We start from the raw sequence: 24,475 nt of genomic DNA, 5'->3' as shown, positions 1-24,475 counted from the left end.
TGGATGAATTGTTCCTTTCCTGAAGAGTTTCCAGAAGTGTTTAGAACAGTTTTGTATTCCTCCTGAAGTGTTTTTTTGCAACCTATCTAGTTTGGAGCACATTTAATCAGGATCCGCTCCAAAGAAGTGACCGGCACTTTACTTTCCTTCCACCAGATCTTCTTCTCGAAACTTGAAGTAGAACAAAAATGGTTAAACTCCTAAACATCTGACCAGTGAATCATTTTAGAATAGGAGTTTTGCAGATAACAGGATGGCTGGGAGAAAAACGGGTTAAATGCTGCGCTAGAAAACCACGATTCTGATGGATAGAATAAATCCTTTCCTTTAATGGCACAAGTCAACGCGTTTCGAAAGCATATCCGCTTTCTTCATCAGGACAAGACAGTACAAAAAAAGAGAACAGTAGGAGTTTTGTTTGAGGACCTTTGTGCACAGACACCCAGGGGTACTTTGCACGTGGCGACATCGCTACTGGGATATCGTCGGGGTCAAATCGACAGTGACGCATGTGGCGCCCTGGACTAGCCAGGTCGTCACAGGTACTACAACACACCCCCCCACCCTGAGACAGGCACATCAGCCAGACATGAAATCCTTGTTGCCTCCCTCCAGGGGCTGATGTCCACACCAGGTGGGGTGGAGCCAGGCGGTTGGCCCCACCCACTGAGGAGTTCACAGTCCTGGAGGCAGGAAGCAGTAGTGAGTTAAGCTCGGGCAGAGCTCGAGTAGAGAGCAGTTTGGAGTTAAGCTCAGCAAGTGAGAGTGAGAGGAGCTACTGGTGGTGTCTGGGTGTGTGGCCCAGGCACTGACAGCAAGATTGGCAGATGGTGGTGGCCGTCTGCAGGAGAGGCAGATCGACACGGAACCGTAGGACCGGGGGCGGGCGGTGGACCGCCGGTACCGAACCGGGGAGCGAAGTGAAGCCAGCACACACCGGCAGGGCCTGCGAACCCCGACCAGGCTTGGAGTCGCCGTTAAAGAGGTCAAATCCATCAGTGACCGGAACCACAGGGGTTCCCTAGCAACCAAGACCCGATTGAAGGCAACCGTCCGACCAGTAGAAGGAAATACAGCTACCACCACAGCTAGAGTTCCAAGGGCCAGAGCCTGCGGGCAAAAGGGCTCCTCCGGCGCATATACAAGCTGGGGAGCGGGTTACCGTTGGGAAGCCATCGGGACCGAACATACACAAAGGTGCAGGGAAAGACAGCCGCCATCACCTGTCCGGGGAGAGACACTGCAGCCGGCATATATGAACCGGGCCTGGAGGCCGAAGTGTTTATAGCCCGGCGGGATGTGAATGCTCATCTGCCAGAGGAGCACCCCGGTCGGAACCTGATGCCGGGCGACTTGGTCCAGTACACCCGGCACTGTGGAGAGAGGGGGTGGTTTGCCCTAGATGCAAAGTTGAGGGGCAGCCAGGAGGCCCGTGTGAGCACTGCACCCCCTCCCTCAGGTGATGTCAAGGACTCTGAATGATGGCAGCGGAGCACCGTTGTCCCCGTCCCCGTTGGGACCACCAGTGTGTCTGTTTAAAAGTTTGAAAATGATGATAAGTGAAATGGAACCGAGAAAGTATCCTGATTATCCTACCGTGATTTGCAATCGGCCGTTGCCGGCACCATTGTCCCCGTGGGGACCGTTTGAAAATTTGTTTGGCATAGGAACTCCTATGGACAAGCCCGTGAACTTGCAGGGCAACCACAAACGTTAGTGGCTTGTAAATATTATGTTTTTGTTGCACCTGCCACCGTACCGCCTCCGGAGAGGCAGGTTGGAGGGAGGGCCCGCAGCAGAGCCGGCTGGGGCCCAGCCACCACAGGAACCGGTGGCTACCCTCTGGAGGGGAAGGACAGATCCCGCTCGGGTGACTTGGTTCAGGACTGGGGTCAAGGGGTGCTGCCTGTTTCTTAGGGGCAGCAACAGGGCCAGGTTACTTGGGTGGGAGAGAGCGGCAGCAGCAACCGTTTAAAATGTTACCGTAACGTTTAAGAAAAGTGCCTCCCGTTGTGGGATGATGTTATTTTACTTGTATGTGTTGTTTTTATCTTGTCAGAAAAAAAAAAAGGAAAATAAAACCGGTGTTGGACGGGCAGCCCGAGGACGGTCTGCGTTTTGCTAAGGGGGAACGTGATGCCCTGGGCAAGCCAGGGGTCACAGGTCACAACACCACACACACCACATCCCTGCAGGAACACCAAGGTCAGAACACAAATCCTTGTTGCCTTCCTCCAGGGGCTGATGATCACACCAGGGGGTGGAGCCAGGCGGTTGGTCTCCGCCCACCGAGGAGTTCACAGTCCTGGAGGCGGGAACACCAGGCAGATAGAGTTTAGAGTTGAAGGAGTAAACAGTAAAGTGGAGTTTGAGGGTAGAGGAGCTAGTGACAGGAGTGGAAGTGAAAGAAGGAAAGTGACAGTCTGAAAGCCTGAAGTTGATCCGGGTGTGTGCCCCGGACTGAGACAGCAAGGTTGACAGACGACGGTGACCGTCTGCAGGAGAGGCTGATCGGAGGTTGCCGAAAGGACCGTGGACGGGTGGTGGCCCGGCGGTACCGGAGCGGTATACAAAGAACAGTCAGCACCAGTGGCAGGGGCCTTTCGGATCCCGGCAAGGCTAGGAGTCGCCGAATTTGCCAAATCCGTCAGTGAAGGGGACCTCCGGGTCTCCTAGCAGCAAAGTCCCGAGTAAAGGCAACCGTCCAACCGTGAAGGGGAGACACCGCCACCGCCAAGGCACCAGTTTCCCAGGGCCAGCGCCTGCGGGCAAGAGTGGGGCTCCTCCGGCCCATATCTAAGTCGGGGAGCGGGTTACCGGTGGGAATCCATCGCTACCAAAGACTATACTTAGGTGCAGGGAAGAGACCGTCACCGTTAACTGCAGGGAACATCAGCACCGCAGCCGTCCGAGGGACCCGTCCAACCAGCCGTTTGTTTACCATGAACTGTGTCATCATCCTTGGGCTGAGTGAGTACCTCCGTGCCGCGCAGCACAGCGCTGCCCCTGCGTCCCTGCACCTACACAGGCCCCATAACCCGCCTGTCCACCACCCTAACCCCCGTCATCGGGCCCCGGGACCACCAAACCCCCTACCCACGGAGGGGCAAACCAACATCTAGCTGCTCCATACCACCACTCCCGGGATCCCCAGACAGAGCAGCGGTGGTGTCCACACAATCACCACAACCGTGGGTGGCGTCACGGACATTAATCAAATTCCCCCACCAACAAATCAATCAACCCCTTTCACTCACGGGCGAGGAGCGCCGCTCGAGACCCCCGGGATCCGGCCCACCGCTCGAGCCACCACAGAGCAGCAGCAGCCGGACCCGAGCAGTGGGGTGAGCGTAGTGTTGACACCCTCCTCCCCGCCCGCGACAAGTACACTCGTGCCATCCAGCACTGCGCCGCGCTGTCCCTGCAACCCTGCACCTCACCTGCCCTGCCTCCCCGTGTCACCACCGGGCCCCGGGACCACCAACCCCTACCCACGGAGGGGGAAAACAACATCCCAGCTGCTCCCTACCAACGTTCCCGGGATCCCCGTCACCAGCAGCAGTGGTGCCCACCTTCACCACAACCCGTGGGTGGCGTCAGGGACTAAATCCCCAAACCAAACCACCCCTTTCACTCACGGGCGAGGAGCGCCGCTCGAGTCCCTGGATCCGGCCCACCGCTCGAGCCACCGAGGAGCAGCAGCAGCAGCAGCGCCGGACCCGAGCGTTAGCGAGCGCAGCGCCTCCCCGCCCGCGACACGCACATCCGGCGCCGGTAACAACATCGCAACGTGTAAAGCCTAGATGCGGCAATAAACGATTGCAAAAGCATCGTAAATCAGCGATCTGTGTAGCGTCGGTCATTTTCATAATGTCGCACCAATAGGAGATACGATGTTGTTCCTCGTTCCTGCGGCAGCACACATCGATGTGTGTGAAGCCGCAGGAGTGAGGAACTTCTCCTTACTTGCCTCCACCGGCTATGCGGAAGGAAGGAGGTGGGCGGGATGTTTACGTTCTGCTTATCTCCGCCCCTCCGCTTCTATTGGCCGCCTGCCGTGTGACGTCGCTGTGATGCTGCACGACCTGCCCCCTTAGAAAGGAGGCGGGTCGTCGGCCAGAGCGACGTCGCAGGGCAGGTAAATGCGTGTGAAGCTGCCGTAGCGATAATGTTCGCTACGGCAGTATTCACAAGATATCGCATGTGCGACAAGGGCGGGTACTATCGCGCTCAGCATCGCTATCATCGGCTAGCGATGTCGCAATGTGCAAAATACCTCTCAGGTCTCATTCAGACATCCATGGAAATTGGTCAGCGCATGGACCGTAGTGCACAGACTGATCGCGAGTCTCCTGCCCAAATTCATCAGCCTTGTGAATTCGGGGTAGGGGACTCACAGTCCATAAATTGTGGTCCATGCGCAGATGTGACGCCCTGGACTAGCCAGGTAGTCACAGGTAGTCCCTTGCACAAACACCTGCACCTAAAAAGGTACCAGCAGCCAACCTTAAAACCCTGAGTCACCCCTCTCAGGTTCTGACGTTCACACCCGGGGCGGAGCCAGGCAGTTGGCCATGCCCACCAAGGAGTTCGGATGGCCTGAGGCGGGAAAACACACGGAGATCTGTTTTGGAGGTGAAAGGGAGAGGAAAGGAGAGGAGTAGGGAGAGAGTTAGGAGATGAAGACATCTGTCAGGGATCTGGGTCGGAGCCCGGATACCCTGTGGTCAGGAGGCAGACGGTGGTTGCCGCCTGCAGGAGCTGGGATTACAGCTGGTGGAACCGTAAGGGACCGGGTAGTGGCCCGCCGGTACCGAACCGGGGAACCGATTGGAAACCGGAGCACCAGGAGGGGTACTCATACCCAGTACGAGGCCCAGTAGCCACTGGACCGAGTCGAAATTCACTGATTTGGGTCTGGACTTTAGGTCCTTTCCCATCCAAGACCCGACTGAAGACAACACCCAACCAGAGGAATAGAAAGCCACCGCCCAGGCATCGAGATTCCCACGGGCCAGCGTCTGCGGGCAAACGGGCTCTACCGGCATACATAAAGCTGGGGAGCGGACTACCGTTGCTCAGTCATAGGAGTCATCCTTTCTACCAAAAGTGAGGTGCAGGAGAAAGGCGGAACCCACCAACCTAGAAAGGGGAGAAGCGCAGCCGGCTGCGGGCATCGTCCACCATCTTGTTTGGTTTACCAGAGACTCCGGTGTGTCTGTGATAGTGTGTACAACAGTGCCCTCGGGCTGCGCACCGCACCCACCGACACGCCAGCACGCATCCATCCCCCCTCCTCAGCAAACCTCGGGCCCCCGGGACCATCACACCCCCTACCCACGGAGGGGTCAGCATCAAGCTGCGCAACACCGTCCCCGGGAGTCTAGTCAACGGCAGCGGTGGTGTCCATCCATTCACCACAACCCGTGGGTGGCGTCACAAACTTAATCCCCAAACAACTGCGGCCTCGGCCGTGGACCAACCCACCGAACACCACCCCTCACGTAGCGCCAGCATTCCCTTCAGAGTGACGTGACCCCCGGGTCCGGGAGGAGCTCGAGCCACCCACCGATGAGCACGGATCCAAGCGGCTCGGCAGCCGGCCGAGCCCCGGGGCGGTGCACAGACATTCAGACATCCATAAAAATGGTTCCTCACATGGACCATAGTGCACAAACTGGCCACGAGTCTCCTGCCCTACTCAGCAGCCTCGTAAATTCAGGCAGGGGACTCATGGTTAGTCCATAAATTACGGTCCATGTGCAGACCAATTTTCACGAACATCGGAATGAGCTCTATAGCTGCATTCACATGTCTGTATTTCATTGTCCGTGTATGGACCCCAACCCCCAGACCAGCTGCAAGACTCCTGACCAGAACCAGCAACCTAATATCTGTTTGTCCAGGTGAGGAGATCCATGGTCGGTCCGAAGACTCATGGTCTGATATTAAGCCTAAATTATGGAACTGCTCTTTTTTATTTTTTTGCATTTGTATTCATTTTAGATTACTGCTTGTGATCTTCTCATTTTTCTTGGTTCCTCTCATTGCTTTTCTCCGCAGACCGTCTGTGCATTGTGATCGATGGGTGGTTGAAGCAGGTGGACGCCGGAAATGGTCATGTTTATGGTGTCAATAATTATGACGACGTATACAGGGCCGGATTATAGGAAGGGCAGGCGGGGCTGCCGCCCAGGGGCCCCCACCACAAGAGCCTCCAAGGGGGCCCCCACCACCATCTGTCTTCGGCTTCCTGTGTTGGCGGCCCCCATGATCATAGCTGGCTTTAGCATCTACATGTGAGTAGTGCAGTTGCACAGGGTGCCGTCCGCCAGGCTCCAGAGGGGGGCGGTGCAGGGAGACAGATGTCATTTTGATTTGCAGCTCCCTCACTGCGTGTTTCCTCTCTGCCGCGGCTGTTATCTGCCCGAGAGGATTGTGGGGGCGGGAAATTCATCGTCTCTGATGTGTCACCGGCCATTCTGCTGCTGTGGATGCAGCTAGAGCCTGCACCGTCCATGAGAGATGCAGGCTGAGATAGAAGGACGCGCGGGATGTCAGCTGTGAGAGTAAGGTCACTCAGCAGGGCAGGGGGAGGGGGGTGTAGAGGGGGCGACAGTGCTCTCCAAGTAACTCCAAAACAGAGCTATCAGTAAGGAGGAATAAGGGTACTTTCACACTTGCGTTGTGTAACGGATGCAACGGATGCTGCAAAACAACGCAATTCGTTTTGATTTTTTTTTTTTTTTTTTTTACAGTTTTACCAGCGGCAGACTATTGTAAACGATCAGCTGATCGCTCCCTGCAGCCGGCCGCCGGGTGATCAGCTGATCGCTCCCAGTAGCCGGCCGCCGGGTGATCAGCTGATCGCTCCCAGTAGCCGGCCGCCGGGTGATCAGCTGATCGCTCATTGCAGCCGGCCGCCGGGTGATCAGCTGATCGCTCCCAGTAGCCGGCCGCCGGGTGATCAGCTGATCGCTCCCAGTAGCCGGCCGCCGGGTGACCAGCTGATCGCTCCCTGCAGCCGGCCGCCGGGTGATCAGCTGATCGCTCCCAGTAGCCGGCCGCCGGGTGATCAGCTGATTGCTCCCAGTAGCCGGCCGCCGGGTGATCAGCTGATCGCTCATTGCAGCCGGCCGCCGGGTGATCAGCTGATCGCTCCCTGCAGCCGGCCGCCGGGTGATCAGCTGATCGCTCCCAGTAGCCGGCCGCCGGGTGATCAGCTGATCGCTCCCAGTAGCCGGCCGCCGGGTGATCAGCTGATCGCTCCCTGCAGCCGGCCGCCGGGTGACCAGCTGATCGCTCCCAGTAGCCGGCCGCCGGGTGATCAGCTGATCGCTCCCAGTAGCCAGCCGCCGGGTGATCAGCTGATCGCTCCCAGTAGCCAGCCGCCGGGTGATCAGCTGATCGCTCCCTGCAGCCGGCCGCCGGGTGATCAGCTGAGCGCTGTGACTTGCCGGAGGCCGGGCATGCCGGTGGCCGGTCGCTCAGCTGAACATTCGGCCACCGCGAGCCAAAATAAAGTTTGATTTAAAAAAAAAAAAAAAAAAAGACCATGCGCAGTGAAATCCAGAGGATTCCGCTGCTCAAAATAACGTTACATGCTGCGTTCCTCCCGCTGGACGGAAGCAACGGAGCGTCGCCCAGCGGAAGCAACGCAGGTCCTTTTGGTACAATCCGTCACCCATACAAGTCTATGGGAAACAGCGGAATCCGTTAACGGATTCCGCTGTTTTCCAAAAGGGAGGATTGTAACGGAAGGAAATAAACGCAAGTGTGAAAGTACCCTAACTGTATATAGCTGTGCATGAAAGGTGGAGACAGGGACATTTTATTGCAAGTGGTGTATATTTTGTTCCTGGAGTTGGGGGGGGTCATTTTACTGCAAGAGGTGAAGTGTGTATGAACGACCTACATAGGAGCTACATTGCAGTATAGTCCCTGACACCCATCATTGTTTAAACCTACCTACACCTCCTTAATTACACTATTCCCTTTTCATATAATCAGAATTTAAGCCCCTTCCCTAGATTATAATCATATAATAATGCCCCCCACGTAGATTATAATCATATAATAATGCCCCCCACGTAGATTATAATCATATAATAATGCCCCCCACGTAGATTATAATCATATAATAATGCCCCCTCCCCCAATGGAGTATAATTATACAATAACACCCTCCCCACACTAATATATAATCATAGCATAACGCCCCCACGTAGATTATAATCATAGAATAATGTCCCCCATCCCTTTGAAAATAATCATTATCCCCTTTTTGAGTATATTCATACACTACCTTATTGTGATATAACCGCCTCCTGGAGTATAATTACATACACCCCATGCAGTAAAATGATGCCCCCCCCCGGAGTTTAATGTGTTCTTTCCATGTACATGTGCCAGACGTATTGCTGAGTGCCATTCACTGACAGATATCAGTTTTGTTATTCATATTGACTTCATAAAATGTTGTCATAGTATTATAGTACTCAAAATTTAACTCCTTCACCCCGATTTTCCGTTTTTTGTTTTTTTTTTGCTCCCCTTCTTCTGAGAGCCGTAACTTTTTTTATTTTTCCATCAATCTTGCCATTTAAGGGCTTATTTTTTGCGTGACAAATTGTACTTTTGAGTGAAATCATCAGTTTTACCATATAATGTACTAGGAAACAGGGAAAAAATCCAAGTGCGATAAAATTGCAAAAAATTGTTTTTGGGTTATTTTATTCGCCATGTTCACTATATTGTAAAACTACCATGTCAGTGTGATGCCGAGTTCATAGACACCAAACAGGTATACTCTTACTTTTATCTAAGGGGTTAAAAAATATTCAGAAGTTTGTTAAAAAAAAAAGAATTGTGCTTTTGGTGCCATTTTTGGAAACCCGTAGCGTTGTAATTTTTTGGGATGTGAGGCCCAGTGACTGCTAATATTTTTGCAGCTTGAGCTGGTGTTTTGAATTATACAATTTTTATGAAGTTGCTACTTTTTGATCACCCGTTATTGGATCTTTTTAAAAATTTTGTGGCGACCCAAAAAACATAATTTTGGCATTTGGATTTTTTTCTCGCTACACCATTTACCGATCTGATTAATTGATTTTATATTTTTATTGATCGGGCATTTCTGAACTCTGAGATATCAAATATGTGTATATTTTTTAACTGTTTTATTTTCAGTGGGGCAAATGAGGCGTGATTTGAACTTTTTATTTATTTTTTTACATTTTGTATTTATTTTACTAGTCCCCTTGAGACCTATAAGGATCAGCAGTCTGATCGCTTGTGCATCCCTGTTGATCAGAGCTGTACAGCTCTGATTAGCAGAAATACAGCATTCCTGTGTGAGTCGGCGCTCTATCGACTGTGACAGAAAATATGTCATGATAGCAACAGGGGTCATTACATGGCCCGCCGCTACCATAGCAACCATCGACTTCCCGTGATCGTGTCAAGGGGCCACCGATGGCGGCAGGGAACAGTGCGATCCTCGATCTTTCTGTGTGTAAGTGGACAGCTGTGAGTTATCCTGGACTGTATCTGTATTGTGCTGTGTGTATAAGTGACAGCTGTGAGTGATCCTGGACTGTATCTGTATTGTACTGTGTGTATAAGTGACAGCTGTGAGTGATCCTGGACTGTATCTGTATTGCACTGTGTGTATAAGTGACGGCTGTGAGTGATCCTGGACTGTATCTCTATTGTACTGTGTGTATAAGTGACGGCTGTGAGTGATCCTGGACTGTATCTGTATTGTACTGTGTGTATAAGTGACAGCTGTGAGTTATCCTGGACTGTATCTGTATTGCACTGTGTGTATAAGTGACGGCTGTGAGTGATCCTGGACTGTATCTGTATTGTACTGTGTGTATAAGTGACAGCTGTGAGTGATCCTGGACTGTATCTGTATTGTACTGTGTGTATAAGTGACTGCTGTGAGTGATCCTGGACTGTATCTGTATTGTACTGTGTATAAGTGACAGCTGTGAGTGATCCTGGACTGTATCTGTATTGTACTGTGTGTATAAGTGACAGCTGTGAGTGATCCTGGACTGTATCTGTATTGTACTGTGTGTATAAGTGATGGCTGTGAGTGATCCTGGACTGTATCTGTATTGTGCTGTGTGTATAAGTGACAGCTGTGAGTGATCCTGGACTGTATCTGTATTGTACTGTGTGTATAAGTGACTGCTGTGAGTGATCCTGGACTGTATCTGTATTGTACTGTGTATATAAGTGACAGCTGTGAGTGATCCTGGACTGTATCTGTATTGTACTGTGTATATAAGTGACGGCTGTGAGTGATCCTGGACTGTATCTGTATTGTACTGTGTGTATAAGTGACAGCTGTGAGTGATCCTGGACTGTATCTGTATTGTAGTACTGGAAATCTGAATGTGGCAGAACAGGAGAAGACACAAGCTCATTGGATTTATATCTAAATGCTACAGTTCGCGCTCTACTGTTATGGCTAAAAATGTTAACGTTATGAGGCCCCCACCAGATTTTCTGCCCAGGGGCCCCCACCAACCTTAATCCGGCCCTGTATTTACCCACCTGAGGATTTGGGTAGGGCGGGGGGGGGGGGGGGTGCGATTAGCGGGGGAGTGTTTAGTTTCTGTATGTTTACATTGTATAGAATATTTGAGGTTTGATGTCCTTCCTGGTGTACAGGTGACTCGGGGAGGAGTTCAGGAGGCTCATAAATGGTGCAGAACGTGTTCCTCATCACACAAGACGGCACCATGCACCTAATCCTCGGTCTATTGCTGCTGTGCTCCGGAGCCGCCGCTGCAGGTAACGTCCGTCCATAGGTGACAGTCACACATTGTGCAGTATTATTTATTGCATTGATCTTCTCCTTTTGCCTATACCATTTCTTCCATCCTCAGGGCTGCAGTGCACGGACGTCCCTGGGAACCTGAAGCAGGTGGACGCCGGCGACGGTCAGGTGTATGGGGTCAACTCCAATGACGATATTTACCAATGGGTGGACAACGCCTGGAAGCAGATTCCTGGAAAACTGATCCACGTGTCGGTGGGTCCAGGTGGAATCTGGGGGGTCAACAGGGGGAACGCCATCTACAAGTGGCAGGACAACACCTGGGTGGCGGTAGCAGGTAAGAAGACGTCTTATTACGCCTTGTCGATTCCTATTATTGACCCACTTTCTTCTCCCAAGCAAGCTCAGATTTGGGGAGTTTTTTGCTCGGCCCCCCATTCTGCATTGTATAACAAATTGCAGCCCCTCATGGTCCAAAAGTTCTTTAGGGGCCTGTAGGGTCTAGAAAAGCTCTCTGGGATTTCACTCAAGAAATCCTGAGCTATCAGTTTTAATGTTTTGATATTATTGTAGCAGAAATCAGGCACTGCTATCATCTGTACTCCACATTAGTATGTTCTTATAATAATGTAGCTGAAGACAACCACTGCTATCATCTGTACTCCAAATTAGTATGTTCTTATAATAATGCAGCTGAAGATAATCCCTGCCATCATCTGTACTCCACATTACTATGTTTTTATAATAATGTAGCTGAAGACAACCACTGCTATCATCTGTACTCCACATTAGTATGTTTTTATAATAATGTAGCTGAAGACAACCACTGCTATCATCTGTACTCCACATTAGTATGTTTTTATAATAATGTAGCTGAAGATAATCACTGCCATCATCTGTACTCCAAATGAGCATATTCTGATATTAATGTAGCTGAAGACAATCACTGCCATCATCTGTACTCCTAATGAGTATTTTCTGATATTAATGTAACTGTAGGAAATAACTGCCATCATCTGTACTCCACATGAGTACATATTAATATTATTGTAGCTGAAGACAAACATTACTATCATCTGTACTCCAAATAAGTACATACTAATATTAATGTAAGTGAAGACAATCACTGCCATCATCTGTACTCCAAATGGGTATATTCTGAGATTAATGTAGCTGTGAAGACAATCACTACCATCATCTGTACTCCAAATTAGTATAATCTGATAATGTAGCTGAAGACAATCACTGCTGTCATCTGTACTCCAAATGAGTATGTTCTTAAAATAATGACGGATCAGTCTTCAGCTACATTATTACAAGAACATTATTAGGATTACAGATAATGGCAGTGATTGTCTTCAGTTACATTAGTATCAGAATGTACTCCAAATGAGTATGTTCTGATATTAATGTAGCTGAAGAAATCACTGCCATTATCTGTACTCCAAATGAGTACATTATTACATTAATGTAGCTGTAGACAATCACTGATATTCTGATATCAATGCAGCTTAAAAAGATCACTGCCATCATCTATACCCCAAATGAGTATGTTATGATATTAATGTAGCTGAAGGCAATTACTGCCATCATCTGTACTCCAAATGAGTATGTTCTTAAAATAATCAGCTACATTATTATAAGAACATACTCCTTTGGAGTACAGATGATGGCAGTGATTGTCTTCAGTAATATTAGTATCAGAATGTCCTCCAAATGAGTATGTTTTGATATTAATATAGCTAAAGACAATCACTGCCATCATCTGTACTCCAAATGAGTACGTTCTGATTTTAATGTAGCTGAAGACAATCACTGCCATCATCTGTACTCCTAATGAGTATGTTCTTATAATAATGTAGTTGAAGACAATCACTGCCATCATCTGTACTCCTAATGAGTATGTTCTTATAATAATGTAGCTGAAGACAATCACTGCCATCATCTGTACTCCTAATGAGTATGTTCTTATAATAATGTAGCTGAAGACAATCACTGCTATCATCTGTACTCCAAATTACTACATTCTGATATTAATGTAGCTGAAGACAATCACTGCCATCATCTGTACTCCAAATAATTACATTCTGATATTTAATGTAGCTGAAGACAAATAGACTGAGTTTGGAAGCCACTTTCATGCAAGTTTACAAGTAAAGATTAATCTAATAAATGATTTGCATAATTTCATAACTTTCCGTGGTGGACAAAATTATTAAAAGAACTGAAAGTTTAGTTACTCTTTAATAAAGTTTCACAAGCTGCGGCACGCACCCCTCCAAAATCCCATTTCTCTGCAGCCATTGGCAGGCACTGACATAGTTCAGGAAGGGGGGGGGGGGGTGTCACTGATTTCCATGTGGCCTCAGTCACCACTGTTCCTTACAATAATGCTGTAAATTCCAATAGACCACTATAATAGATAAAATACAAAACCCAAAAAGAATGGAAGTGAGAAAATAACTAAACAAATAAATTGTATTGATTAAAAGAAAATCCTAAAATATACAAAAGAGACAATAACAGAATATGCCGGAGAGCCCCGGACGATAATAAATGTATACAATAATGTATAATAATGTAAATAATGTATAAAATAGTCCAAAATCATAGGATAATTACCCTATTTATCCACTAGATGGCAGTAGTGTACAGCTAGCTTGGTTTAATATCATACATCAGATAAATGTAATATGCTAAAGTAGAAATACATAAATAATCAATATACGGTACATATAAATGCAAACAGATATATACCAACCGCAATACAGTGGATAGGCCAGAGCAGCAAGAAAAGGACCTTTGCGGTAGCTTCTTTCAAGGGGGAGAGTGTTTAGTCTTTTACTACCCAGAAAATAGGCCCTAGCATGATTTTATAGGATTTTTGGACTATGCTTGAAATATAAGCCCCTACTCCAAAAAATAAGCCCTAGCATGATTTTATAGCATTTTTGGACTATGCTTGAAATATAAGCCCCTACTCCAAAAAATAAGCCCTAGCATGATTTTATAGCATTTTTGGACTATGCTTGAAATATAAGCCCCTACTCCAAAAAATAAGCCCTAGCATGATTTTATAGGATTTTTGGACTATGCTTGAAATATAAGCCCCTACTCCAAAAAATAAGCCCTAGTATGATTTTAAAGGATTTTTGGAGTATGCTTGGAATATAAGCCCTACTCCTAAAAAAAAAATAATTCAAAAAAAATAAGCCCTAGTATGATTTTATAGGATTTTTAGAGTATGCTTGGAATATAAGCCCTACTCCTAAAAAAAAATAAATTAAAAAAAAAATAAGCCCTAGTAGGATTTTATAGGATTTTTGGAGTATAATTGAAATATAAGCCCTAGCATGATTTTAGGACTATGCTTGAAATTTAAGCACTATGCCAAAAATAAGCCCTAGCATGATTGTATAGGATTTTTGGAGTATACGTGAAATATAAGCCCTACTCCCAAAAAAATAAGCCCTAGTAGGATTTTATAGGAATTTTGGAGTATACTTGGAATATAAGCCCTACTCCTAAAAAAAAAAAAATAAGCCCTAGTAGGATTTTATAGGATTTTTGGAGTATACTTGGAATATAAGCCCTACTCCTAAAAAACAAAAAAAATAAGCCCTAGTATGATTTTATAGGATTTTTGGAGTATACTTGGAATATAAGCCCTACTCCAAATGAAAAAAAAAAAGCCCTAGTAGGATTTTATAGGATTTTTGGAGTATACTTGGAATATAAGCCCTACTCCTAAAAAAAAAAAATAAGCCCTAGTAGGATTTTATAGGATTTTTGGAGTATACTTGGAATATAAGCCCTACTCCAAAAAAAAAAAAAATAAGCCCTAGTAGGATTTTATAGGATTTTGGAGTATGCTTGAAATATAAGCCCTAGTCCAAAAAATAAGCCCTAGTATGATTTTATAGGATCTTTGGAGTATACATGGAATATAAGCCCTTGAATGATTTTATAGGATTTTTTGGAGTATGCGTGTAATATAAGCCCCTACTCCAAAAAATAAGCCCTAGTAAGATTTGATAGGATTTTTGGAGTATGCTTGCAATATAAGCCCTACTCCTAAAAAAAAAATAAAATAAACCCCAGTAGGATTTTATAGGATTTTTTGGAGTATGCATGAAATATAAGCCCCTACTCCCAAAAAAATAAAAAAAATAAACCCTAGTAGGATTTTATAGGATTTTTGGAGTATACTTGAAATATAAGGCCTAGTCCAAAAAATAAACCCTGGCATGATTTTAGGACTATGCTTGAAATATAAGCCCTATGCCAAAAATAAGCCCTAGTGAAATTTTACAGGATTTTTGGAGTATGCTTGAAATATAAGCCCTACTCCAAAAAAAATAAGCCCTAGTAGGATTTTATAGGATTTTGCACTATGCTTGAATTATAAGACCCTACCATGATTTTATAGGAATTTTTGCAGTATGCTTGAAACTTCAAAATCAACACAATTACTATTTGTTCAGTAATTTTCTCACTTCCATTCTTTTTGGATTTTGTTTCTTGCAATAGTGCTACATCGCCATCTAATGGTGAAAAGTTAACATTGCAGGCATACAGCAGTGCATTGAATTAGATAGATACAGAACCATAAAAAAAAACAGTTAAATCGGAGTATACAGCTGCAGAATTTTCTAACATTTATCTTTGGTTTTGTTTATTAAAATAGTGCTACATCGCCATCTAACGGTGAAAAGTTAACATTGCAGTAATGCAGCGGGCATTGAATTACATAGATACAGAACCATAAAAAAACAGTTAAATCGGAATATACGGCTGCAGAATTTTCTAACATTTATCTTTGGTTTTGTTTATTAAAATAGAGCTACATCGCCATCTAATGGTGAAAAGTTAACATTGCAGGCATACAGCGGTGCATTGAATTACATAGATACAGAACCATAAAAAAACCCAGTTAAATCGGAGTATACGGCTGCAGAATTTTCTAACATTTATCTTTGGTTTTGTTTATTAAAATAGTGCTACATCGCCATCTAATGGTGAATTGTTAACATTGCAGGCATACAGCGGCGCATTGAATTACATAGATACAGAACCATAAAAAAACAGTTAAATCGGAATATACGGCTGCAGAATATTCTAACATTTATCTTTGGTTTTGTTTATTAAAATAATGCTACATCGCCATCTAATGGTGAAAAGTTAACATTGCAGGCATACAGCGGCACATGGAATTACATAGATACAGAACCATAAAGAAACAGTTAAATCGGAATATACGGCTGAACAATTTTCTAACATTTATCCTTGGTTTTATTTCCGCAGGAAGTCTGAAGCAGATAGATGCTGGTGGGGAAAAATTTGTGTCTGGAGCTAATTTATGGGATTGGATTTACTGCCTGAACCAGGTGGACACACTCTCCAGGGGTACCGTGCTGCCCTTTATCCAGCTAGAAGGGGGTCTGAAATACTTCACCTGTGGTCTTAATGGCTGCTGGGGTGTGAACGCTGCCAATAACATCTATTACCGCTATGATGTGCAACCCAACGCCTGCAAAGGAAGTCGATGGGTGCAGATAGCCGGCAGTTTGGTCATGGTGGAGGTTGCCACTGATGGTTCTGTATTCGGCGTGAACTCCAATGGAATGGTGTATAAAAGGTAAAAGCCTTACAGTCATTGCTTAAGACTCCAGTTACCAAACATTCTGCTTTAAGGGCAAATTTCTACTACAAAAATCTTACAATGTATCTAATTTTCTAACATAATTCTGGCCACCTGCAGCCACCACTAGGGGGAGCTCACTGCACATGGATTTATCTAATATATAAAGCTGAGTGTATGTATGTGTAAACAGGAGCGACGGAGGGGGGGACACATGCTATAGTCATAGTCAGTGTGTTCTGCAACCCCGTGGCCCTGCTACAGGCTGATTATCCATGGTGCTAATGTCTCTGGCGCTGCTGCTGCTTCCAGGTCCTCGGTGCAGTGAATATGCATGAGCATAATGAGTGGGCCTGGAAGCAGGAGACAGCAGCGGTGATTATAGAAAATTATTTTATTTCACAAAAATGTGGTTTTCTCTGGTACGTGTCACACTGATGTCACACGGATCACATCAGTGTGCGATTCGTGTGACACCCGTGCTGCCAGAGAAAAAAAATGACATGTCTCCGCGTGGAGCACACGTGTGTCACAGGGTCCACGAGAAAACACACACGTGTGCACAAACCCATTGATTTTAAGAGGTTAACATATGTCCGTGTCTTCAGTACATGTGAAAACGGACATCACACATGACGTGTGAAGGAGGCCTAAGACATAGAAACACACATTCAGCATTACATACGACAATGTACTTATTCGGCCACTAGATGGCACCGTCCGCACTTACAATAAATTCACATAATATACCAGCCTAAAATCTACTAAAACATCTTGGTCGGGGTCTTCAGGGGAGGAAATTCTTCACATTCTTGGTACACTGACCACCTCCTTACATGTATGTATGAGTGTGTGTGTATATGTGTGTATGTGTGTATATATGTGTGTGTATGTATGTACGTCCACTAAAGGAATCTGCACCGTCGCATTTACAATCATGACATTTTGCACAGCCGCTTCTTGTGACTCAGGGAACGTCATAGACTATGTTTTGTGTGGAAATGTAAGCATGCGCTTTACACTTATTTGCCAAAAAACCTGCTTACATTAAAGTGAATGGAGCTGGGAGCCACAGGTCATTAATAGGAGATGTGATTGGTTGCTATAGGCAACAAAGGACATTCATAGTATAAGAAGCTTCTGTGTGAGGTAATATGATATCAGTGGAGAGACGGATAGAGACAGACAGACAGACAGACAGACAAACAGGGAGGCAGAGAAAAATCAGAGAAAGACATATAGAGAAACAGAAAGAGAGACAGAGACAGGCAGAGATCGTAGAGAGAGAAAGACAGAGAGACAGGTAGAGATGGACAGAAAGACAGGCAGAGAGGGACAGAGAGAGACAGACAGAGAGGGACAGAGACAGAAAGACAGAGACTGACAGAAAGACAGGCAGAGAGGGACAGAAAGATGGTTAGATAAACGGACAGAGAGGCAGGCAGAGAGGGAGAGAGTGAGAGACAGGCAGGGAGACAGGCAGGGAGACAGGCAGGGAGAGAGACAGGCAGGGAGACAGGCAGAGAGACAGACAGAGAGACAGACAGAGAGACAGACAGAGAGACAAGCAGGGAGACAGGAAGAGAGACAGAAAGAGAGACAGGCAGGGAGAAAGACAGGGAGACAGGCAGAGAGACAGGCAGGGAGACAGACAGGGAGACAGGCAGGGAGACAGGCAGAGAGACAGGCAGGGAGACAGGCAGGGAGACAGGCAGAGAGACAGGCAGGGAGACAGGCAGAGAGACAGGCAGAGAGACAGGCAGAGAGAAAGGCAGGGAGACAAAAAGAGACACAGAGAGACAGGCAGAGAGAAAGGCAGGGAGACAGACAGAGAGACAGGCAGGGAGACAGGCAGAGAGACAGGCAGGGAGACAGGCAGAGAGACAGGCAGAGAGACAGGCAGGGAGACAGGCAGAGAGACAGGCAGAGAGACAGGCATGGAGACAGGCAGAGAGACAGGCAGGGAGACAGGCAGGGAGACAGGCAGAGAGACAGAAAGAGAGACAGGCAGGGAGACAGAAAGACAGGCAGACAGACAGACAGAGAGACAGACAGAGAGACAGACAGGGAGACAGACAGAGAGACAGACAGAGAGACAGACAGGGAGACAGGCAGAGAGACAGGCAGAGAGACAGACAGGGAGACAGGCAGAGAGACAGGCAGGGAGACAGGCAGGGAGACAGGCAGGGAGACAGGCAGAGAGACAGGCAGGGAGACAGAAAGAGAAACAGACAGAGAGACAGACAGGGAGACAGGCAGAGAGACAGGCAGAGAGACAGGCAGGGAGACAGACAGAGAGACAGGCAGGGAGACAGACAAGGAGACAGGCAGGGAGACAGACAGGGAGACAGGCAGGGAGACAAGCAGAGAGACAGGCAGGGAGACAGGCAGAGAGACAGGCAGAGAGACAGACAGGGAGACAGGCAGAGAGACAGGCAGGGAGACAGGCAGGGAGACAGGCAGAGAGACAGGCAGGGAGACAGGCAGGGAGACAGGCAGAGAGACAGGCAGAGAGACAGGCAGAGAGACAGACAGAGAGACAGACAGGGAGACAGACAGAGAGACAGGCAGAGAGACAGGCAGGGAGACAGGCAGGGAGACAGGCAGAGAGACAGGCAGAGAGACAGAAAGAGAGACAGGCAGAGAGACAGACAGAGAGACAGACAGAGAGACAGACAGGGAGACAGACAGAGAGACAGGCAGAGAGACAGGCAGGGAGACAGGCAGAGAGACAGGCAGAGAGACAGGCAGAGAGACAGGCAGGGAGACAGGCAGAGAGACAGGCAGAGAGACAGGCATGGAGACAGGCAGAGAGACAGGCAGGGAGACAGGCAGGGAGACAGGCAGAGAGACAGGCAGAGAGACAGAAAGAGAGACAGGCAGAGAGACAGACAGAGAGACAGACAGAGAGACAGACAGGGAGACAGACAGAGAGACAGGCAGAGAGACAGGCAGGGAGACAGGCAGAGAGACAGGCAGGGAGACAGGCAGAGAGACAGGCAGAGAGACAGGCAGAGAGACAGACAGAGAGACAGACAGGGAGACAGACAGAGAGACAGGCAGAGAGTCAGGCAGGGAGACAGGCAGGGAGACAGGCAGAGAGACAGGCAGAGAGACAGAAAGAGAGACAGGCAGAGAGACAGACAGAGAGACAGACAGAGAGACAGACAGGGAGACAGACAGAGAGACAGGCAGAGAGACAGGCAGAGAGACAAGCAGGGAGACAGGCAGAGAGACAGGCAGAGAGACAGGCAGGGAGACAGGCAGAGAGACAGGCAGAGAGACAGGCATGGAGACAGGCAGAGAGACAGGCAGGGAGACAGGCAGGGAGACAGGCAGAGAGACAGAAAGAGAGACAGAAAGAGAGACAGGCAGAGAGACAGGCAGAGAGACAGAAAGAGAGACATACAGAGAGACAGGAAGAGAGACAGGCAGAGAGACAGAAAGAGAGACAGGCAGGGAGACAGGCAGAGAGACAGAAAGAGAGACAGGCAGAGAGACAGACAGAGAGACAGACAGAGAGACAGACAGGGAGACAGACAGGGAGACAGGCAGAGAGACAGGCAGAGAGACAGGCAGGGAGACAGACAGAGAGACAGGCAGGGAGACAGACAAGGAGACAGGCAGGGAGACAGACAGGGAGACAGGCAGGGAGACAAGCAGAGAGACAGGCAGGGAGACAGGCAGAGAGACAGGCAGAGAGACAGACAGGGAGACAGGCAGAGAGACAGGCAGGGAGACAGACAGAGAGACAGGCAGAGAGACAGGCAGGGAGACAGGCAGGGAGACAGGCAGAGAGACAGGCAGAGAGACAGACAGGGAGACAGGCAGGGAGACAGGCAGAGAGACAGGCAGGGAGACAGAAAGAGAAACAGACAGAGAGACAGACAGGGAGACAGGCAGAGAGACAGGCAGGGAGACAGGCAGGGAGACAGGCAGAGAGACAGGCAGGGAGACAGAAAGAGAAACAGACAGAGAGACAGACAGGGAGACAGGCAGAGAGACAGGCAGAGAGACAGGCAGGGGACAGACAGAGAGACAGGCAGTGAGACATACAAGGAGACAGGCAGGGAGACAGACAGGGAGACAGGCAGGGAGACAAGCAGAGAGACAGGCAGGGAGACAGGCAGAGAGACAGGCAGAGAGACAGACAGGGAGACAGGCAGAGAGACAGGCAGGGAGACAGGCAGGGAGACAGGCAGAGAGACAGACAGGGAGACAGAAAGAGAGACAGGCAGAGAGAGAGACAGGCAGAGAGACAGACAGAGAGACAGACAGGGAGACAGACAGAGAGACAGGCAGAGAGACAGGCAGGGAGACAGGCAGGGAGACAGGCAGAGAGACAGGCAGGGAGACAGAAAGAGAAACAGAGAGACAGACAGAGAGACAGACAGAGAGACAGGCAGAGAGACAGGCAGGGAGACAGGCAGAGAGACAGAAAGAGAGACAGACAGACAGGGAGACAGACAGAGAGACAGGCAGAGAGACAGGCAGGGAGACAGGCAGGGAGACAGGCAGGGAGACAGGCAGAGAGACAGGCAGGGAGACAGACAGGGAGACAGGCAGGGAGACAGGCAGAGAGACAAGCAGGGAGACAGGCAGAGAGACAGGCAGGGAGACAGGCAGGGAGACAGGCAGGGAGACAAGCAGAGAGACAGGCAGGGAGACAGGCAGAGAGACAGGCAGGGAGACAGACAGGGAGACAGGCAGGGAGACAGACAGAGAGACAGGCAGAGAGAGACAGACAGAGAGACAATTACTATCCTGGACAACAACGGGTACTACAGCTACTACAGCTTATAATAATCAGTGAGCTCCCTCTAGTGGTGGATGCAGGTTACATCTATAACAGCATTACACATGCAGGAGCATGGAGATGACTGACCCCTACTCTGTAAAGCTCTAGTGCCAGCTGTGTTATACAGCCAACCCCTGACTTAGATGGGTGAAAACTTTATTATATTATTATTTATATTATGGGGCCACTTTTTGCTATCATTACGCCACCATTCGAGGTGTAAGTAATGTGTTTTTTCCATTTCAGGGACGGGATCTCGGCTGACAATCCTATTGGAACCTCTTGGACCCAGTTGGATCTTAGCGGCAAATTCCGACATGTGACTTATGATCAGGGCGTCTTGTGGCTTCTCGCGGAGAACGGAGCCATCTCTAAATGTGAAAATGTGAAAGTCCGCACTCCCTCAATCTGTTTTTAGATCTCATGAACAGATCCAACTCGTAGTATGTTATGGCATAATGGTTTTTGGGGGTGTTTTGCGGGATTGGAAGGAATTTTTGTCAAAATTAATTTTTACAGGTCAATAAAAAACAAAAATAAACTTGTTCAGTACAAAATGCTCCATTTGCCGTAATATCTTCCATGTGAAATAAAGTCTCACTTTTAATCCTTATTTTTCTGATATATTTTTTGTCAATGAATATTTTAAAGTAGTAGTTTACCAATGGTCGAGTGCGGTGGTGGGTAAAGGTAATATTTCCCCCATACAGTTACTACAGGCTAATATTCCCCCCATACAGTCAGTACTGGCTAATATTTCCCCCATACAGTCAGTACTAGCTAATATTTCCCCCATACAGTCAGTACTGGCTAATATTTCCCTTATACACTCAGTACTGGTTATTATTTCTCTGATACTGTCAGTACTGGCTAATATTTCCCTCATACACTCAGTACTGGCTAATATTTCCCACATACAGTCAGTGCTGGCTAATATTCCTCCATACAGTCACTACTGGCTAATATTTCCCTCATACAGTCAGTACTGGCTAATATTTCTTCCATACAGTCAGTACCGGCTAATATTTTCCACATACAGTCACTACTTGCTAATATTTCCCCCATGTACTCACTACTGGCTAATATTCCACCCATACAGTCAGTGCTGGCTAATATTTCCCATGTACAGTCACTACTGGCTAATATTTCCCCCATAGAATCACTACTGGCTAATATTTCCCCCATACAGTCAGTACTAGCAAATATTTCCCCCATACAGTCAGTACTGGCTAATATTCCCCCCATACAGTCAGTACTGGCTAATATTTCCCCCATACAGTCAGTACTAGCAAATATTTCCCCCATACAGTCAGTACTGGCTAATATTCCCCCCATACAGTCAGTACTGGCTAATATTCCCCCACCACAGTCAGTACTGGCTAATATTTCCCTCATACACTCAGTACTGGCTATTATTTCTGTCTTGCAGTCAGTACTGGCTAATATTTCCCTCATACAGTCACTGCTGGCTAATATTCTTCCCATACAGTCAGTACTGGCTAATATTCCCCCATACAGTCAGTACTGGCTAATATTCCCCCCATACAGTCAGTACTGGCTAATATTCCCCCACAACAGTTAGTACTGGCTTATATTTCCCTCATACACTCAGTACTGGCTATTATTTCTGTCATGCAGTCAGTACTGGCTAATATTTCCCTCATACAGTCACTGCTGGCTAATATTCTTCCCATACAGTCAGTACTGGCTAATATTCTTCCCATACAGTCAGTACTGGCTAATATTCCCCCATACACTCAGTACTGGCTGATATTCCCCCATACACTCAGTACCGGCTAATGTTTCCCCCATACAGTCAGTACTGGCTAATATTTTTCAGTGAATTCAGTGCCCCTTAAAAGATAAAGACCCCTTAGTGTCACCTTAAAAAATACCCTCTGAGTGCCCCTTTAAAAACAAGAATGCCCCCAAAGAGTGCCACTATTGTGGCCCCCAGGCAGATAAAAAATAAAGCTTATTCTTACCCACGCCTGAGCCCACTCATGACCTCAACAAACAAATCCACCCACAGTCTGCACCCAGCACGTAGGCATTGCAGATTTTATTGGCTCATTTCTCTTGTGCCATCTCTTATTGATCCTTTTGACTCCCAAATGGTAGAGGCCACCATTATCTACCCCTTTTAGATTTCCACTTCCTTCCACCCCCCCAAGAAAAATGACGGCCCAGTTGTTTAGGATAAAATTGTCCAAAAAGATGTTTATTACAGGCCCAGAAAAATAATTTGAGATGAGGAGGCTCTTGGAGCTCAAAAAGCCTCTAAAACCCAAACTGTAACTTTTCAGCATTACCCCCTCCAGTCACACTCATAGGCTCAGGAGCACCTGTAATGCTGGAAACTCATTGTCAAAAAGATCTTTATTATAGGCCCAAATAAATAACTTGAGATGAGGAGGCTCTTGGAGCTCAAAAGACCACCGATACACAAACTGTAACCTTTCAGCATAACCCCCTGAGTCGCAACTATAGGCTCAGGAGCAGCTGTAATGCTGGAAACTCATCGTCAAAAAGGTCTTTACTATAGGTCTAAATAAAGTGGGGAGGCTCTTGTAGCTCAAAAGGCTTGGGGGCACTCAAACTGTAACCTTTCAGCATTATCCCCTAGTCATAACCATAGGCTCTGGAGCACCTGTAATGCTGGAAACTGGAAATTCATTGTCAAAAAAAGTCTTTATTATAGACCCAAATAAATAATTTGACATGAGGAGGCTCTTGGAGCTCAAAAGGCCTCCAGTACCCAAACTGTAACCTTTCAGCATTACCCACTGAGTCGTAACCATAGGCACAGGAGCAGCTGTAATGCTATAAACGTATTGTCAAAAAAGTCTTTATTACAGGTCAAAACAAAAAATTTGAGGTGAGAAGACTCTTGGAGCTCAAAAGACCTCCAGTACCCAAACTGTAACCTTTCAGCAATTCCCCCTCTAGTTGTAACAATAGCCTCAGGAGCAGCTGTAATGCTGTAAATTCATTGCCAAAAAGGTCTTTATTATAGGCCCAAATAAATAATTTGAGGTGATGATTCCCTTGGGGCTCAAAAGGCCTCCAGTACCCAAACTGTAACGATTCAGCAACCATAACTTGAGTCACAACCATAACCATTGAGTCACAACCATAACCATAACCATTCAGGAGCACCTGTAATGCTGAAAACTCTATCATACCACCGACTCCCAGGGACCCCAGCTCGAAGAATCCCAAAACTCCACCAGGCCATGACAAT

General features: G+C 47.5%; 1 protein-coding gene across 1 annotated transcript; it reads left to right on the top strand.

Moving 5' to 3' along the window:
• The first annotated feature begins 10,695 nt into the window (after positions 1-10,695).
• On the top strand, positions 10,696-21,844 carry LOC142256084 (fish-egg lectin-like). Its single transcript, XM_075327601.1, has 4 exons — positions 10,696-10,806; positions 10,902-11,129; positions 16,097-16,430; positions 21,478-21,844. The coding sequence occupies exons 1-4, from the start codon at positions 10,716-10,718 to the stop codon at positions 21,647-21,649; spliced, it is 825 nt and encodes a 274-aa protein (XP_075183716.1). The 5' UTR covers positions 10,696-10,715; the 3' UTR covers positions 21,650-21,844.
• Positions 21,845-24,475: the final 2,631 nt, after the last annotated feature.

Source organism: Anomaloglossus baeobatrachus, chromosome 11 (assembly GCF_048569485.1).
Source record: "Anomaloglossus baeobatrachus isolate aAnoBae1 chromosome 11, aAnoBae1.hap1, whole genome shotgun sequence".
NCBI classification, from domain to species: Eukaryota; Metazoa; Chordata; class Amphibia; order Anura; family Aromobatidae; genus Anomaloglossus; species Anomaloglossus baeobatrachus.
Note: the sequence above shows the minus strand (reverse complement) of the source record. Positions and strands in the feature narration are given on the sequence as shown.

Coding starts and splice junctions, on each gene's coding strand:
- LOC142256084 (XM_075327601.1), top strand. CDS start 10,716: ATGGTGCAGAACGTGTTCCTCATCACACAAGACGGCACCATGCACCTA. Junction 11,130..16,096: donor CACCTGGGTGGCGGTAGCAG/GTAAGAAGACGT, acceptor TTATTTCCGCAG/GAAGTCTGAAGCAGATAGAT. Junction 16,431..21,477: donor AATGGAATGGTGTATAAAAG/GTAAAAGCCTTA, acceptor TTTCCATTTCAG/GGACGGGATCTCGGCTGACA.